At 39.9% G+C, this 20,056-nt stretch overlaps 1 protein-coding gene across 3 annotated transcripts in view; it reads right to left on the reverse strand.

Moving 5' to 3' along the window:
- PPM1L (protein phosphatase, Mg2+/Mn2+ dependent 1L) overlaps positions 1 to 20,056 on the reverse strand; it is a 109,863-nt gene that overhangs the window by 27,716 nt on the left and 62,091 nt on the right. For all 3 annotated transcript variants that reach the window (XM_030027860.2, XM_030027859.2, XM_030027861.2), the window contains exon 2: positions 5,181 to 5,355. In XM_030027860.2, the coding sequence (XP_029883720.1) occupies positions 5,181 to 5,355 (175 nt within the window). The remainder of the gene's footprint in view (positions 1 to 5,180; positions 5,356 to 20,056) is intronic.

A 20,056-nucleotide genomic window follows, 5' to 3' on the forward strand; every position in this document is an offset into this window, starting at 1 on the left:
TTACAGATGTCTGCTCTACCCAGTGCTGTCAGCAGAGCAAGCCCATACTTTGCCTTACTGGCAATGGCTGTAGCTGAGACTGGAAGACAAATATTCCCGACACTCCTTGTCAGGACAAGGATTTAAAAACCTGACGAGTCACCACTATTGAAAGTGTGTTCCCATATTTCCCCAAAGACCAAGCCCTCTGTGAAAAGGACCAAACACATACCAAAAGCATGGTCCAAGCATGAATGTGCATTATAAGACTTTTTTATTATTATTATTTTAAAGACAGACATAACAAACCCAACAGATTTCCTTCTGCATTTTTAATAGGTTACTGCTGAGCACGAGCCACCTTGGGATAAACATCACAGCAAAGATAACTCACTTTATCTTCACTGTGATGTAGCACAATGATGACTTTACTCAGTAAAGCTCTTTGCAGTGGGAAAAAAGATTTTTCCCTAGCAGAGTATTTATTATCCCAAATTATAGGATATATTTCTGGTGCAATTTTACTGCTTTAATTTTATCGCTTTCCCTTTGTAGTCACTTTCTCTGGGGGAAAACACCTGCCTGCACTGCTAGAAAGGGAGCAGTGTAATTGAAAAAGGGGCATCATCAGCCCCTCGATGATTAAAGTTAACCTTTTCCCAGTGCAACCACACTAGCACGGACGTTTGTGTGAAGCAGATGGATTTGCCAACCTCTTGGGCTGAAGTTTAATTTCGGATATTTTTGCTTTTCTATACCTTTTGCCCGCAATGGCAAATGTTCATGGGACTGGATCTACACCGGGTTGCAGTCCTGAAGTTGGAATGAAGGTCTGAGCCTTGGATTTATGCTTGGAGCCCGTTTTCACAGCTGCACCTACTAGAGAAACCAGACCCAGTCTTCTGCGAAGCACAGAAATACAGGCTGAATATAAGGAGTTGATTTAATTCCTTATCCATTCATTATATACTAAATCATGCTGGGAGTGAGAAGTGGAGGACGATGCATCACCTGCTTTGAAAGACCGTGTGATTCCCAGGGAGAGCACAGCACCTGGGCATGGTTGGGGTAGGCAGAGTACAAATCCCTATCTCATCCAGAGACAAAGTGCAAGGTGTTGTAGTCCTAATGGCCACATTTTATCTCAGTAGAAAATAAATTTTGTTGCTAAAATCAGAGTATTCAGGCAATTTGGGACGTGGACTGCTAGCATAAAAACTCATTTTAAGAAGCACTACGGTACTGGCAGCGACCATCTCAAGCAATGGTGCACATCAACTGAATCTCAAGGTTTTCAAATAAAATCTAACACAAAGTGCATCCGCAGGGAGAGGCACGCAGGGTCTGACCAAGCATGAGCTTTTGGTCCCCCCAGGAGGACATGGGAAGGAGCAGCCACCCACTTTCCTTGCAGGGGTCTCCAGGAAACATGGGGTGCCCTGGAAAATATTAGCTAAGAAAACATGTTTTGGCTGACATCTGGCTCTGGATGCAGTGCCTAAACATCAATATCTTTCAAGACTGCTTCACGGCAGGGAAAAATGAAACTAATCTTTTTTGTCGCTCTATAATAAAATTCACTTTCTCCAGGACTCTGGGGGAGAGGGGCCATCTATTAAAGAAAAACCTATTGACTACAGTACAAAAACACCACCACAATCTCCTAGCAGGCTTTAGCTACCTGGCACACCAAAGTTAAATGCAAAATGCCTTTAAATATCCTAAACTTGTATTTGTACAGAGTAGTCACTGACCACCCCAGATGTTTAGAGATGCTATAAATCGAAGGAATAGGATTAACATCCAACAAAGCTTCAGCAGAAAAAAATATTCTTGCACAAAATTAACCCAGCCTTAGCTAGTCAAGAATGCCACTTTTTAAACTAAGGGATTTAAAGATTATGAGAGGATTTGTACCCATCTGTCACTTTTGGCCTGCTTTCATTTTATAAAGCTTCCTTAGTCAAACTTCACTAAAAATCTTGTCAACATTTGACTATTTTTAGATGAACTAATTTTATTTGGTAGCTCTGATATACTGATTTCCTAAAGGGAAAGATTTACAAAAAGAGGCATTAGAATGTCAAGTCCATTGAAGCTGCACGTTATTAATATTGCATGCTGCTAGAAAGGCCAAATTAACATGCAAAATTGTACCAGAAGCCCAAGCCATTTTAGCGCAGTTCTATTTTATTCTGGCAAATGGATGCAGCTGAATTCTACCCGTTTTGGGAGACAGCCCTGGGGTGAAGGGAGTTAGCTGGGGGTGAAGACTGCAAACCCTTGGAAAATGGCCCTTCCAGGAGGGATGGGAAAGGTTTCCTGGATGGAAAAGTCTGTTCCCTTGCTGTGGAAGTGCTCCCCTACATGCAGCACCCTGTTACAATCAGCTGCTGACCCCTTGTAACACGTACCTTGAACATTTGACTTTCTAGTTTCCCTGGCTGACACATAGCAGAACTCCAACTGCTCATGATTAAACCCTTGACAGTGCTCTCTGGGATGGGTTTTGTTGATGTCTCATGTAGTCCCCTGCCAGACAAAGTTGTATTTTCCCCTTACATCACAATCATTTTTATTTTCATAATTTTGATTTTAAAGATTGCTTTCTTCATTTTGTGTGTATCACCAGCAGCTTGATCTTCTCATTGAACTGACTTCGATATGGAAAAACACTAATAAGAAGAAAAATGTCACCAACACAACTGCTCGAGCGCTGAATAGCTGGAGCGCTCGGGATCACGAACAGCTGCTGCAATTATATTTAACTGCCCATTTTCTGTGCTTTGCTCACAATCAGATCTTACTTCAAGAGCAGGTAGCAGCATTTCTGCTTTTGTAGTAAACAAGTGACATGATTAGAATGATGAGCGGGCTCCATTTCCATGTTTTAATTTCTAGAGGTGTCTCTACCTGATTGGGAAGCTGAAATTTTGGCTTTTTATTTACAGCGAGCTGCGCTCTCTGTTCTGAATGTGCGTATATGCTGGGACTCCTCTAAACTAGTTATTTATGTAGCTTCTCATTTCCACATGATTGTTTTATTGCATGATATAAATCCCCAAATGCGTGTTTCGAGCAGTTCTAATCTTTTATTTTCTCTGTACAAACATGCAGTTTTCAATAAAGGAAAATGCTTGCTTTTTCTTCTGACAGGAGTCGGTAATTTCCTCCACTGCATTTTTTCCTTCCTAACAAACTTCTATCAATCAAAATGACTGGAGAGATGAAGTGACCAGACCAGGGAAAAAGATTTACATGATTCATTGGACTGGTAAATTCTGCGTTAAAAAAGATAAACAGAAGCAACAGAAAGCAACAACTTTCAAAGCTTGTTTTTTATGCATCATTAAAAACAGGCCATATGTGATTAAACAAATATCCTGTGCCCTTATCTTAACGCTGCTGTCCTTCATGAACTCATATGACTCCGAGCTCCTTAAGTACATGACGCGTAGTCTGCAAATGGCACCGTACGGGGCTCGAGAGCATTCAAGATCAAAGCAGTTTAAGAGAATCAGGCTTATTTATTGGGTGAGCGCGTGAATATAATTGATAAAGTAATAGAGCATTGTAATTACTTGAAGTTACTAAAGGTCACAGCCCTGCAAGTACCCAGAACGTGCAGTCTGCAAATGGCATTTTAAGTTGCTTGAGTGCCTTCGAGATCAAAGGATCTTAAGAGAATCATATTGCTAGTGAGTGGGAGTCTGAGTAGGAATCTGAACAAAGTTGCTAAGTAGTTTGAGCATTTCAAGTACTTCAGGGCACTGCAGCATGAGTACAAAGTAATAGGACAAAATAACACCAGCTTGTCAGTGCTTGGTTTTCCGGAGCTGGACTAGTGATGAGAAACTCAGATGATGGTAATTTTAGCAGGGTGCCACCTAACCAAACAAAAGAGTGATCCGCTCGGGCTGGTGTCTGGCAAACATGATCTAAACAGGATGAAAAACCCAGTTATGAGTTTGAGGCTTCTGCCTAAAACAGCTGGAAGGAAAACTTGGAGCTGAGCTCAGCACGGTTCCCCAAGGGCACCACAGTGCCAGGTACAGTCAGGGGAATAACAGAACAAGAAAGTGCCACTAGGGATCAAGAAAAAACCCCAAATGGGGACATGCTAAGTATAAATTCTCTTTTTGTACTACAAGGCTGCCCGAGGCTGGTTGGTAGGGCTGCGGATGAAAGGAGATGGTGTGTTGCAGCTCTCAGCCACGAGTGGTTAAAGTGGAGAAACAGAGAGCAGTGTCTTTCAGATAGAGCTAAGAAATAAAGGATGCCGAGAGATGTGCTACTGAGGGGAGTGCAGTGAGCCAGGCATGCACATACCTGGCGTGGAAACGCGTGGCTCATCCATACAGACCTCCGTACACACTGCCAATCCACTCATTGCCGTGAATACTAATTCAGCAGTAAAATAATGAACTGTTCTTTTTATTTGATTCTTTCTTTACAAGGTTGCATAGTTAATTTCAATTTATTTAAACACCAAGAAACTTGGTAAGATTCAGGGGATAGGCATATAGCATATATTGGTGGCTTATTTTGGAAGATCAGTGAAAAACATCAAGAGCATTTCTTTTTTTCTCTGTAACTGTAAAGATGACCATGCATCAGCACAACTCTGTGACAGTTCTAAAAGCTGGAACATATTTCTAACTACTTTAAACCAAAATGCTAGTAAAAAGTATTAGCTATAACTACGAAAATCTCCAAATTATTAAGATGTAAATATCAAAACTGAAAACCTCTGTAACTGCACTGTTAAAATGCCTCCAACACTCTACAAATTATCTGGTTTTGGCCATCAACATGCATCATGTCACATTTAAAAATCAGACTCTGTGACTATCCAGTACACTCTCAGCTAAGTGAGCCCCTGAAATAAGTTAGCAGTAAAGGAGAAAAGAGCAGAAATCAGGTCTCACCACTTGCAGAGACAATCAACATCAGTGCATTACAAAGGACAAAGAGTTGTTAGAAAAATAACTGTCCTTTCAGCTAGTTAGTATTCAATCACTGAAGTGGAAAATCTTCTGTCTCAACTTGATTTTAGGAGAAAGAAATATTTTACTGAGTCACCTTACACCTTTGAAGACAAAGTTCAATTTGCTGGTACAAGCACTAGTATTCAGGAGAAAGACTGAAAGTGAGCAATTTCTTTTCAGTAAAATGTAACTTAGAAAGAAACACAAATATACCTGCTTCATCATAGGATACAGTCAATTTTTCCAACATTTCTCGATCAATTGATAAAATCTGCTGTTCCAGGATGGTTTGGTAAGACAGCACACTGTTCTCCTTGTCTTTCTCATAGTCTTGAAGATGTTGTTTTAGGACTTCAGGCAGACGGGACTTCACATATTCTGCTGCCGACTATGTAGAAAAGAGGCAAAGGTTTAATTAATACATTTTCTTTTCAAAAGCTTTATGCTTACCCATAGCAAATTTTTTTTTCTTTTAAATTTAAAGCATTCTCAAATGTAACTCCTCACAATAAAACACTCTTAATGCTACTAACTCCATGGTGCAAAATCCACAGGTTATTTATCTGCCAAAATGACCCCCGCCCACCCAAAAATTCCAGATCGTTGGGGATATAATGGACGAAATTCCCCTGAGCTGAAGCATAACCACTCTTCGGCAGGGAGTTTATGGCAGTCCAGAAAGAGTTACCCATGCTGGACTAGACACATACGTACCACAACAGCTCAACTTCTTCATTGTTAACATATTCTGAAAATATAACTACGAAATATGTCATCCTTATTCTAAATTTTAAAGTACAAAGTGACAGAGTGGAATCACTTCACCTGCTATTGATACCGAACCAGGCTCAGATAGGGAGATAGAAGTGAATGTTAACAGTATTAAAAAATGACATATATATACATGCACATCCACACATGGAAAATTCTTTAAAATTTTTTTCTCTGACCGCTCAAGGCCATAAGGAAACAGAAATTAACACAAGGTGGCATGGTTGTACCAATGTTATGGAGCCTTGTGCAAAAAAGTGCATGGTAGTAACTAATAAGAGCATCTGCCTCCGGAGAGGTGTTGGTGCTGCCAGGATCCCTGCCACCACTGGAACAGGTCTCTCCCTCGGGGTTTGGGCTCAGACACCTTGGTGAGACCCAAACACAGACCAGCTTTCTGCTTTTTAAGCATTAGCATCCCTCTCTTGCAAGTATTACACTCCCACTATAAGAGGGAATAGAAAGTCCCTTTTTCTGGCATGGTTTTGGGCTCTTTTGGGGTTTTTTTGCTTTCCATCTCTGATACAAATGTAACTGGAAAAGGAAGATGTAGAAAAGGCTGCTGCCCAGTGCTCCAGCTTTCCTGCCAACCTCAAGACCAAAGAAAAAAATAAATTATAACAAGGTTGTATTATTTCAGGCCTGGAACTGACCAGAAGTTACCTCTACTCAGCAACAGGCTCTTCCTGGGTTTATATTTAGTTTTCCAAAGTCAATTGCTGATTAAATAGCAACCTTAAAATATCACTGGAGTTGTGTTCAATTTTTCTGCAAGCTAAGCCATGTGAGACGAATGAAATTATTCTAGGAAAACGAAACGAACTCTCCACATGAGTACAGCATATTTAATGTTACATTTTAATAGTGGTTTTCTTCCAAGGGAAGGCCAAAAGATATGCTGTATACTAATTATTTTAGTCCAAGTTCAGGCATTTGTGTTTAATGCTTCCTTTGAGAAGAGGTTTTACTCTGCAGGGGGCTATTTTTGTGCTCTCCCTAAGGCAGCAATTCTGAAGACCAGAAAACAAAACAAGAATTTATACATACTCATTTTCTGAAACACACCTTGTGCAGCCGAGTGAATATTTGTATACTACTAGCTATAAACACATAAGGAAAAATACCCATGCTGTCCTGAAGGTCTTACAGCTCAAGTAAAAATCAAGAGACAGATGGGTACAAGCAGATGGGAAAACCATCGAGACCATCGGCTGTGGTTGGCGTGATGGACAGCCATCGCAAGCCACATGCAGCCCAACTGTCAAGTTTTTCCATAGGCATCGAGGCCGAGGATTACACCGATCTCAAGTGTGATCTCACAGGTGGGAATTTCCCCCCCCCCAGCGAGAAGCAAAACCCAACACTCTTGCTTAGTCCACTGCCTTTCACATTACATCTAGATGTTATTAAAAATTTAAACTGTAAAGCAGTGATGAAACCAATACAAACTCCTCTCCTTTTCTAGCAAGAAAGGTGATCGGCCACATCTGAGTAATTACATCCCTAGCTGCACTGCACCAATGAGATGGATAGTACTATATTTTATTCAGTACAAAAGTAATTTTATCTAGGTTTTAAAAAGTCACTCCAGTACCTGGAACATTAAAAAAGAAAAAGTGTAAGGGTGTGAGTGCATGTGTTTATGCATGTGCTTGGTATTAAAGAAACCAAGAAGCTAACTGTACTGGGTGAATAAAAATTAAACAACATTTTAAAAAGAAAGACTTCCACCATTTCCACGGTCTTCCATCTTACCTCAATTCTCATTGCACAGACCACAGTATTCAACATCTGAGTAGATCACAAACTCCCCCTGTGTGTATCCCTTACCGATTTCAGCGCAGACCGCAGCCCAGAGACCCGTTTGCGGGATGCTGCTCATGGGCAGCCCGCTGGCAGAGCATCCCACCACTCCGGCCAGCCTGCCGGCAGCTCGGCCGCTTATCCTCCAGCCAGCACTGGGGTCCCCCCGCTCTCAGGAAATCTATTTTCATTAATATATGTATTTGTGTCACAGGCAGAAGTTAGGGGGAAAAACCCATTTCATTACTTTGAGGCTTCAAAATAGCTTTATCCTCTTTTCCTCTGTATGGTCCCTCTAACTCCTGCAGGAAGGAATTACAAACGTGGCTGAGGTCAGGTGTTTTCCAGGAGCAGCTATTAGTTATAGGTGTACAACTAATTGTACAATATTTGCTGGTCAGTCTTCCTCATCACCACCCCTACAAGAAAGCAGCTTGGAGCCCTAGGCACTGCAGCAGTGAGAAATGCAAAGAAACAGTGGTCCTGCTCATGCAGGCACCTTCCCACAGATCACTGCTTCAAAACAACAATGTAACAGAAATAAATGCACATTGCTGAACTGTTACCTCTCTCGGTCACCATAGCCTCCTATTTTCTGGCAGGAATTTATCCATTTCTTTTATAAAACTGAAACTGCAGCATCCCCCGTGAATCTGTTTTCAGTTTGAAGCACCCTTCTCCAAATTAAATAAAGGATTGACTTTAATACCTATAATTGACTTTAAGGTATTTCATCCTACCATGGAAAACTAGTATTTCATATGTATAGAATCAAATTTTAAAATATCTACATACAATGAAATATACTTGCAGAGCTTATTCACAACCCCCCCACATTTTTCTCTATTCACTAAAAAAAATCCCCTACATAAAAATCACATCAGGAACTGCTGAAATCCCTCACCATGTAGTAACCTGAACCTTAAATGCAGCCAGCATCCTTCTGTAACTACCAGATTTGCCCACATTTTTTAATTAATGAGAAATATATATACCCAAAGTAAATTTTCTTTTTATAAATTATGCTAACCGCCTGCTAAAATTTGCTCTGCTTTTCTGAAGTTTATCTTTCTGGGAGCTCCTTTGTATGTGGGGAAGTAAAGGTCTAAAATGGTTAATTAAAGGCTTCTTTATGAACCTACTTCAAAAGCCAAGTGGCGGCTTGGCAAAGCAGTCTCCTTACACACCTATATTGGGTAATTTTGGAAAGGCTTTCAACACACAGTAGAGTACTTGGTGTGTGGAAGACCACCACACTCACAAGGGACAGTTGCATCCTTGCTCATCCTCATCACGTTCTGCAGGCTGCTACAGCTCAACCCATCCCACAGCCTGGCTTCACCAACCCAGTTGACCTTTAAAATTCAGGTTTTCACCAAAGCAAACGCAGGGACCTTGCATATTTCTGGCACTTGAAACACTCAAGCAGGTCTCATTAAATTGTGTTATCGGCTGATAAACACCAGTCAGTGGAAAACCCTCTCCAAGTGGCAATGCCCTGGGAATCTGCTTGCTGTCTGCCCCATGGTGGAGTTGGGTAGGAGGGGCAGGACGGCAGAGCTTCAGGGCTGCCTCCCGAACTACGCGTCTCTCCATGCAAATACTTGTACACAGAGAAGATACACCTCCATGGGCATAAGTGTAAACATGTAGGAAGTGACCCCAGTGCTCTACGACAAAATGCGTTAATTAAGACAGCAAGTGTTAAGCAGCTCCACGACCCCATGAAAAACGAGCACTGCAAACAAGAGCTGTGGGAAGATCAGAACACTGGCACATAAAGCAACTGAAGGATCTAATTAGCTGGAATGGCCATTACTTATAAACACAGATTTCCAATTTAAAAAATGGAAGATGGAGACTTTATTGCCTCAGACCCGCACTCTGCACCGACTCCCATGATTTACAGGGGGAAGAGGGAAACCATAAATTTATGATCTTAATATTCTTGAGACAATTCATTCTGCCTGCCCAGCTACTGCAAATATTCAGAGTCCATGGGAAAATACAGGATCCATTTTAGAGTGTGGTATTGCTGTTATAGCACGTACACCAATAAAGGGTTTAAAAACCCATCAAGATTCCTCTATCACATCTTGCTGCCTCTCCTTTTTATGTTTCCCTCCCCTCTAAAGACAGATGGGTCACTACAACAAGTTTACTTCTTCAGAGATGATACACCATGAACTGCTGGGCAAGAATAGAGTTCACCTTATGAAAAAGAGGAATTTCAACTTTGCTCACCTCCTAGTTTACCGCAGGGAAATAATTTTTTAAGTAGGATCAAGTGAGTTGGACAAATAAAAGCCTGAGGTGTGTACAACAAATGAACATGGGTGTAAACCCTGTGGAAGACAGTGTTGGCCATGATAATCTCATGGGAAGGAAACAACAAAGAGTAAAGTGGGACTGATCTGTGGACCCTATTAGACATCTCTATAAGAACTGTGGAGAATACTCAAAACAAGCTGGAAGGAAATTAGTACAGTATCAAAACTATAATATAATTGGGCAATAAGAGGCTCGGTAAATAATTCACAAGACTAGATTGTTAATACAGATGATATAAGTTACTGAGAAAGGAGGCTTTGGAAATAAAGAAGTGCCCTGCACATCAAGAGAGCATTTGCTCTTCTAGGTCCCGTCTGTAAAAGGGAGACGGACCTGCCGAAAGTCATCACGTAAAAAAGAGAAGCAGAGAGCACTACCGTAGTGCAGGTCCACCACACGCTGAATGAAAAATAAAGTAGAGGGGTTGGGGTTTTTTAACCAGGAACTGGAATAATCAACTAAAGCACAAGATGTAACGAAGTACTGCAACTACTCGGATACGTTATAGGAAATATATTTCAGAGCACAGGTTGTCCAGCAAACTTGGAGCGTGTTGGTGACAGCAGCAAAGACCAGTTTGGGTACGGGATGTTCCAGCACTGAGAAGCCCCCTAAGATAAGGAAGGCAAAAGACAACTTTAATGAAGGTGATGATTAATTCTTCAGGGAGAAAACAACATAATAAAGACAAAGGACTTTAAAGGAAAGGCACTTAAAAGGTCTCTGAGGCTTGACAGTACAGAAGGACCAAGAGCTGCAACTCAGAGGAGAAAAGAAGGTATGGGAAGCAAACATTTTCTTAGAGAAATGATGTAAGCGAAAACTATCCCAATGCAGAAACAACCTAGGAATTAACCTGGCTAAGTCATAAGCTGCTCAGTGATCTCAAACTCGAGAAGGACACATATACACAGTCAGAATACCATGTGAATATATGTCGTGGTTTAACATGACAATAAAAGAATAACAAACACTGAAAAACAAACGGAGACAAAAGAAAAAAATTACTTGGAGCTAGCAAAGGTAGCAAGAAAAGGTTCGACAAGTCCATTTGTAATAAGAAAAAACCCAGGCAAGATGTTGCTCTGCTGCTCAGCAGAGTAGAAAAGCTATTGACAGATGCTGCCATAAAAGCTGAAGTATTTAATGTCTTTTTTTGCTACAGTACTCAATATCTTTACCTTGCTGCATTCAACTGGCAGCTAATATCAGAGGCAAATAACCAAAATCTCAAGACAGAATAGGGAAAGAACATGTTAGAAAGTGCTTATAAAGATTAGATATTTTCCAGCTGGCTGGGCCAGATGAAATTCATTCAGGTATACATTGGTAATGGGCTGAAACAATCTCTTTAATGACCTCTGTCTTTGAAAATTCACAGAGGATGGCGAGACTCTATTTGGAAAGGGCAAATGTCGGGGCTATGCTTAAAATAGTATAAAGGGAGAGAAACAGAATTACAGACTAGTCAGTTTAACTTTGATGCCTAAAAAATGGGATAAAAGATCAAATGATTTCTACACACACTAAAGCACCAAGATTTGTAAAGCGCAGAGAGCAAAGTGGTTCTCTCAGGGCGTAAGGAGAGCTGCTAATTCAGTTCTATCAACTGCAGTCTAGGGAGCAAATGCTCCCTGGCTCATTCCAGCAAACATGCCTGTGCTTAGAAGTCTTAGTACCACTGATCACATCATCAGCACAGACAAATCTTTCATGCTATTCTCTTAAGCCTTAGGGGATCACAGAGAAATAGCCTTCCATGTAAATTAGGATGCTGAATCCCATGCAGATCAAGCATTTCAGAGAATCTTCCAGGATTAAGACGCATCTCCAGAGTCCCCCTGGACCCAACATGTGTGTTTGGTGCTCCTGGGGAGCGGACGCAGAGTGTGGAAGCCTGTCACTGCCACCATCTAACCTTCATTCATAGCTCAACCATTTCAATGCTCAAGGAAAAGATTTCAACTAGAGGAGCTCTTTGAAATATATAATGATCCCATTCAGAATTTCACATTCCACATTTCAGACTAGCAGTCCTTAGCAAAAATACCTTTATATACAGGCTTCTAGACTCATGTCTTTAAAACACACCACCACACACACACATCATTATTCCAGGAACAGTGCACTTAACTTATTAGATATCTCCTAACAGGATGGTAAAATCCATGGCATAATGAGTTTGTGGACAAGAAATGTATTCCAGAGAGTCCATCAGTGATTTTTTTGTAGCAATGCTATAAGGCTTTCCTGTTTATTTTAAAAAAGTACAGTACAAAAATATATATATTTACATATATATATATATATATATATATAAAATCAGATTGGTAGGTTAAAGAAATCACATCTCAGATTAAATAAAGACCTGAAAGTCAATTGCCCCCTGACCCACTTCATTCTGGTAGAGATGTCCCTGCTTCCAGGGGTGAACTAGGACAACTGTAAGAGCACATTCCCTCTGCCCAGCCACATCATTTTTAAACATGGTGCAGCGTATGGAGTATTTGTTCCCATTTTACTGTATACACAAATCAGTTGTAAATGGCATCCTGATGCTCTGCTGGGTGCTTACTATAGGAAGGAAATGGTTAAAGAATATTCTTTGGGTTCCTGCCTCCCTGAGAGCTAAACTTAATGCAGAAAAACCACCTTTTCAACCTATTCGCACTGCAATGCAGGAAAGGCTGGTGTTGATTGAAGGAGATACAAAAATTCTCCCTCCAGGCCCACATGTGCCACTTCAACTGATTTCAGAGAAATATACGTACATCAGCCCTGACTCTCATGTCTCACACCTGGCATTTAGGATCGGATGCCTCCCCATCATCAGCATGAACCATGAATAACTCCACTGAAGTCAGTGGGATTTTGCTGAGGCAAACCTCTTGGAATAAGGACATGAAGCTATGAATAGTTATTCAAAAGGAAAACATATGATAGCAAAACATAATCTGCTCTCAAGAGGGTAAGACAAGATCTACAAATGGCACCAAGACAAACATTTTGCCTTCTAAAGCAAGGAACTATTTAAAGAACAAACATGCCAAAAGAAACCTGTTAGTAGAGTTTTCCTGTAATACAAACTTTTGGTACACTTAGCCTATTATTTCTATTTAAAAGCATCCTTTTTCTCCAAAATAAATATTCAAGTAAATAATTTACTATTGATGAATATGTATCCTAGGAAAACAAAACTTACAACTTAAAACAAAGTTATTAGCAAAAGCATGATACCTGAAAACATTTGGGGAACTCAGAAATCCTCTCCTAGGACTTTCAACAAGACTGAACACCAAAACCACCTCTATTATTTTGCAATCCATGCACAATTTATTTCCATAGCAGGAACAATATTAGCCTCACAAACATCTTTAGTTAATCAGAAGCTATATAATCATGAGAAAATTAACCTGATTCCAAGGAGATGTATAAAGTTCAAATTAGTATTCACACTGGATTGTCAGAGATATATTAAATCCATAATTACAGTAATCCACAGCTGCTTCAACTGTAGAAAATAATGAATTGCCCAGTGAGAACTGGTGTCCATGAAATGGAAAGAAAAGGCCATCTGTTGTGGAGCTTTGCTCTGACTTTATGCTTTGAGCATGGAGAGCTTGATCTTCTTTGACACAGTCTATATGAGGATTTATGGCTACAAGCAATCCAAATAACCGTATCACCAAACAGAAAGGATAAAAATAAAAAATGATGATCATTTATGGCTTTAAATTATGCATTTTAGTTTCTTCCCTAAGATAGCACTTGTCACTCACTTCTTAAATAGACTTATTCAAATGTCCTAGAATGAGAAGCAAGTCAACAAAATTTGTAATGTAAAAATTACATGTTCTGTTCTCCCTCCCACTCCTTCCAACATTAGTCATATAGAAATGTGTGACATTGCAGTGAGCATACACGCAAATGTTGGCATGGTACTCGTTAATCTATGACATAGATCAGAAGAGGTAAGAATAAATGCAAAACAATTATTTTCCATCTTCCAGTGAGGGAGTGGTTAGTTAAATACTTGTACAAGTCATTTCTTTAATAACTAATTTTAATTGATTAATTAAAATTAACAAAAACAGGCTCCATGTGATATAGCCAAGCAGTCACTCATTCTACAGATGGGGAAAGAAACAAAGCACAGAGACTGATTTGTCAGAGATTTCACTGCAAGTGGCAGAGCTACACGAGTGCTCTGGAATCTGGATGTCTAATCATAAGATTAATTTTATCAAGGCAAGGGGGAGAATTATGATTATCTTGTCTGGCATCTTGAATCAAGACCACAGGACTTCCCTGTCTCATTGTTTGAATGAGTAAGTCATTTTGAAAAATATGCAACTGTTTCAGAGACAGAGAATCTTCCATAGCCCTTGGAAGTTAATTATCCTTACTGTTAGAGGATAAATTCACGTACCACAGAAAATGTTCACATTATTTCCAATCTGATTCTGCTATTATCTATGACTTTCAGCCACTGAATCAAGTAAAATGTCTGCTCACCTACATTCCTCTTTCTCATGTAAATACATGCAAATTGATCAAATCACCCCATTATCTTTTCATTGATAAACTCAATAGATGCAGCTCATTGAATGGCACATTATTACATGTCACATTATCTCGCACCCTTTCTAATCTTTTCAAGCATTCATATGGTTCTCCTTTGAATGCTCCTATTTTCCAGCTTTGGTCTTTAGGGGTAATCATCACAGCAAGGCAACACACCACAGAGGAAGACTTACTAATACCAAAACCACTTCCTTACATTTATTAACCATTTGCATTACGCTTATTGGCTCACCATTGCCTTGAGATCTCATGTACAGTTCATGTAGCCCCAAAATCTTTTATGACCTACATTGTGCAATATTAGATATACAGACTTAGAGTTGATTATACTCAAATGCATGCTACTTGCATGCATCTACCTGACAAATGAGTCAAACTTCTCTGGATCGTTAACTGAATGTCATTACTTATCACTTCTCCAATCTTTGATTAAATTGTTAAGTCACACCCCTGCAAGAGCCAGGACAGCTCTCCTTATGAATATACCCACTCAACAATTTCTGTGTATAATTATCCTGAAGTCTATCACACAACCCAAATTTAATCCCTTTAATACATACCTTATTGATTTGAAAGTATTCAAAATAGCATGTACATCAAGTCAAAACACATGTTCTTGTAAGTTTTGGCTAACTGCTATGAGAACTATTATTATTGCTAAAAACAATCAAATGCTTTGATTCATACAGCTGTGAAGTTGAATACAGCTATGAAGTGGAATCCTACTCACAAGGAAATCAAGTATATTCTCATTAATGAGCGTGGATGATGGGACAGAGCGTGCCCTCAGCAACTTTGCAGATGATACAAAACTAGGAGGAGCACTTGATACACCAGATGAATGTGCTGCCACTTAGAGGGACCTGAAGCATCTGTCATGCAAGGAGAGGCTAAGAGAGCTGGGACTGTTCAGCCCAGTGAAGCGAAGGCTCAGGGGGATTTTATCCGTGTGTACAAACACAAATGATAGAGCCAGGTTTCTCTCAGTTGTGCCCAGTGAATGGGCACAAACTGAAATACAGTAAATTCCATTTAAACCTACGAAAAAAAAATTTTTATGGTGAGAGTGGTCAAACACTGAGGCAGGTTGCCTGGAGAGCCTGTGGAGTCTCCATCCTTGGAGACAGTCAAAGCCCAACTGGACATGTTCTTGAGCAGCCTGCTCCAGCTGCCCTATCTCCAGCAGAAGTTGGACTGGATGGTCTCCAGAGGCACTTCCAACCTCAGCCCCTCTGTGACTCTGTAAAAATATTTCCAGAGAATTCAATGGGATGGCTACTCCACCCAGAATATTTATTCTGGTTGTTTAGACAACCGCATATATGCACCCAAAATGTTTAGTAAATATATTAAGAATAATGAGAATAAGAGGAGTTATTACCCTAGTAAAAGGAAATGCATTAGCACTTAAATTGCATATGCACAGACACAAACTCTGAATCTTAATTTTGCTAGGAAGCCAATTATTATTCATGCCCTTTTTAGAAGAATGGAGATTAGTGGGTAAAATAAACTGAAAATTAGCCACAGACAAAGCACTTATTTTATAACACTCCTGTTATTCTTAACAAATAGGAAGCTGAAGCTTATTGTAAAGGTGATGTATTTCATAAATTCTGGAAGATGCACAAGCACAGACACAAAAGACAAGCAATAATTAGGACTACTGTATCCACATGGCCATATGTAAAGGACATTAGTATTTGGCATATGAGACTAATATCTCTATTTGCCAAAAGGCATGATTTAGCTAATGGAACAAAGCAAAATATGTTTGAATGAATTACTAAAGAAAAAAAAAAAGTCGAGATTTAACCCAATTTTTATGCTAATTGGTTGTAACTATTAACATAGATGAGCTGAGTGTTAAATTAGGAAATGTTAAAAAAGGTTTAAAAATGCATTAAAATACTTCTTCATTACCAGTTAACGGTACAGAAAAATCTAGGTCCCAAATTACAATTTATGGTCGCAAGTGATTACTAAATATAAATGCCTATACAGCTATACCAGCAGGGATTGCATTTGCTGAAGACCTGCCAGAAAAATTTCACCCAACCAGGATGAACTGAAACATTTTCTTATATTACTGTAATCAAATCTAAGCAATGGGGGATCATTTTTTTTTATACTGGCATAAAAAAAGCAGAAGTGAAATAAAGAGAAATAACACTGAAAGTGAGGGCTGAAATGTCATAAGAACAACTAACATGACAAGAGTATTGAACTGCTCATTTTTCAAGTTAGGCATCAAGCATTTTTTGATATAGAAAAATACTGCATTTTGTATTTTACTGAGCTCATCAAGTTCAACACAGAAGGTGAAAAAAAATCAGTTTTGCAAAATGAATGCAACTTTGTACAACTCCTGAAAAAATGATGTTTAAAACTTTGTGACTGTAACCTTGCATCAATGCAGGTCCTGAAATGAAAGCCTTCATCAGCAATTAAAGTACCTTAAAACTACCAGGGGACTTCTACAGGTGTTTCTGTGCAGATGCTTTTCCAAATAGCAGTGGGATACAAGATGGTTTATGAAGAATCAGTTTTACCAGAAGCCTTTCATTCTGCTACTTCAGTTGAAGGAAAAATGTATTTATAGCCTACTAGACTCAATTAAACAGCAAGAAGCATTCTTCCTTCTTTGCCATTGTTCTCTCCCTCCAAGCAAAGAAAGAGTGAATATAGTGGAGTATTTTAGTCTAAAAGGTCTCCGCTGATTTAGAGACATCACTTTCTGTCAAGCAGAAATCATCACAAGAACTAGAGTCAGTCTCGGCTGAAACACTCTAAGAATTAGTTTGTTTCACAGGAGACCAAAAAGACTATTTTCACCTGCTTAGAATTTTACCAAAACTCAACCATCTGGTCAGAAACCTATATTCTATTTTAGATTCTTATTCTGAAAAAAAAAAACCCCAAATCAAAACCCAAAACAAAAACCCTATAGTCCAAATACTTTAATTTATCTAGAGAATGAAGTTAAGGAACAAGACATTGCTTTTCCCACTGTAAAAGTCACAGTTTTGGCACACACTTCCTTAAATAGCTTCAGCTTGATACCACCTCAGTCACGCAGAGCAGGGGACTGCACACGCAGGGCACTCGTACTTATCGGGATGTCTCCATGATGGAGCAAGGCATTGCTATCAGGTGATAGATGAAGAGACCAGCACACAAGACACCTTATATACAGCTGGGAACTTGCATCTCCTACGATGCCCAGCACCGAAACGTGCCAATATTGCTTGTGTCCTTTGCCACCTACCATCTGTTTGACTGCGCGGTGTGAAGTGTGCTCAGAGGAATGCTGGTCAGGACTGGTAGGCCGAGGCTTGCTGACCATTACTTTTACCTGAAGTAATTTGTACAGATGGTTCATACAGAGCTGTTCTGTATTTGCAGGCTCTCATGCAGAAAGGCAGGTACACAGACAACGACCTGTAAGTCACTCCTCAGGGTTTAGGTTGTGGCACAAGGTAAATAAAAGTTCTGCCCTTCTGCATTACGATTTTATAACTGTGTGTGGAAGACAGGCATGGTTCATTCTAAAATGTAAAGTATAAGGGTTTTTTTAAAGGACTTAAAAGAATAGAGGAAGCACAGTATCAGACACGCACTGGTTCCCACCCTGCTGCTCTGGGCGCATTTTCCCCCAAGAACTAGGGTACCTGCAAGCCTCCCATTGCTCCTTTTCGCAATACTAAGTCCAGCGCTCCTGAATGAAATATTCCTGTAAATTATTCCAGTACAATTTCAAAACTCCAAAGCTTAGCAAGTAGAAAATGTACAGGAATTTTCAAATAACTGCAGAGCATCAACATATAAACTACTATTACTTTGCCTTCCACAGTCATAAATCACCTGCACATCACCACCTTAGAGACCCAGCACACCAAAAACACTGCAGCAGCAGGCAGCACGTCACCTACTTCTGTTCTGGAGCAGGAGCTTTGACCAGATGTTGTCCCCTGGAGGCCAACAGCCAAGTCCTGTCCTGATAAGGCTTTTACTAAACGGGATAAGTCTAACGCTGGAAACAATTTTTAAGCTGTCATTTAGTTCCCTGTTTCTCATATGATTGACCTTATAAAAATTCTGTATTAAGAAATCACATTAATAATTAGCCCCATGTTACATCCAATGCTGTGATGAGAAGGAGATAAGAATCAAGATAAACCACTTCAGTGTGAGAAAGAAAGTATGTGAAGCTGCAGAGCCTCAGGGTTAATCCAAGCAGTTCTGCTGTGCCGTTTGCTCTGAGAAGCTGGAGGGATTAATGAATAGATGACACAACTGCGATTTGTTCCAGCCGTACTTACCGGAGTCCCCCGCTGTCTCTTCAAAAGCTGGAACGAACCCTGCACACAAACAGTTAATGAGGAAAATGTGGTTGTGTAGTCTTTTAAACAATTTACTGCGGGGGCCTGATGACATTTTCCTTTAGCGATGTATATGGAAATTAAAATTTGTGAAGATAACGACTTTGAGATTCAATGAGCTCTGTTTAAATGCAATTATGGTTCTTTTGCTTAGGTCACCTCCTTGCTTCAGATTTGAAAAGGCCACTGTATTGACCCATGTTGCAAATAATGAGCTGGGAGCTAGCGAGGAAAGTGCCACATTCACAGTTTATGTAAAACTAATCCAACACCATTCAAGAATAAAGCGAACTTTTGTCTCCTCTCTGTGTGTGCTACTGCAACACCAGTCTGCCAGGAAAAAAGATTTTTCTTGCCCGTCAGACTTTGTGATCATGTGGGTGAAACATAAGATTATGGTATGACATAGTGTTTAAAAAGGCTGCTGGAATCCTAAGATGTATAAATAGAGGAATAATAATGATTGATTGTAGTAAAGTTATTATGGAATTGTTAATGGAAAACTCTGTCTAGTTCTTATACCTGGAATTTGAGAATCAAGAGAACATCTGAGGGTTTAAGAAAACAACAACAAAAAAGGAAAACAATTAAAAATAACCCCAAAGGTTACAGCAAGAGAAGCAAGATCTGTCTCAGTTTACCAAAGCTAAGGTCAAATAGAAAAACTGAAGATGTGTCTTTCACACAGGGGTCTCCGTTAGTCAGAAGGAAGATGTCACCCATAAACTCTTGTGGAGAACCAGGTTACTCTGAAATCTCTACTCTGTCACCAAAGTAACTGCTGCTGAGAAGGGAACTCCCTCTGATGAGCAACGCACGTTAACAGGTGAAATAGGTAAGGATGCAGAGAAGGCTCTGAAGCAAGATGCTTTAGGGACTCCACTGCTACGAATGACGTTACACAAAGCAGCCGTTGAGTACATGAAGAGGTTCTACCTGCACATAAAGAATGCCAGACCTTTCATAAGCCCGAAATATCTCCAGGATTATAGCAAAGAAAGAGCCAGGCTAGGTATTCTGCCAAGAGCACACAGATGTTGTCTGTATTGACAGAGAGATTGGATTGCAGCTCCTCTTCCTAAAAAGAGGGGGAATAAGAGAAAATGTTGGTGCATCAGTGACTGAGGAGAAAAAGAATGACCTTAGCAGCATCTCATCCCAACTGAGTCCACCCTGCTACGGAAAGTCTTTACTTTGGGATTCTGCGTTTTTGTATGC

Source organism: Aquila chrysaetos, chromosome 10, assembly GCF_900496995.4.
Source record: "Aquila chrysaetos chrysaetos chromosome 10, bAquChr1.4, whole genome shotgun sequence".
Taxonomy (NCBI): domain Eukaryota; kingdom Metazoa; phylum Chordata; class Aves; order Accipitriformes; family Accipitridae; genus Aquila; species Aquila chrysaetos.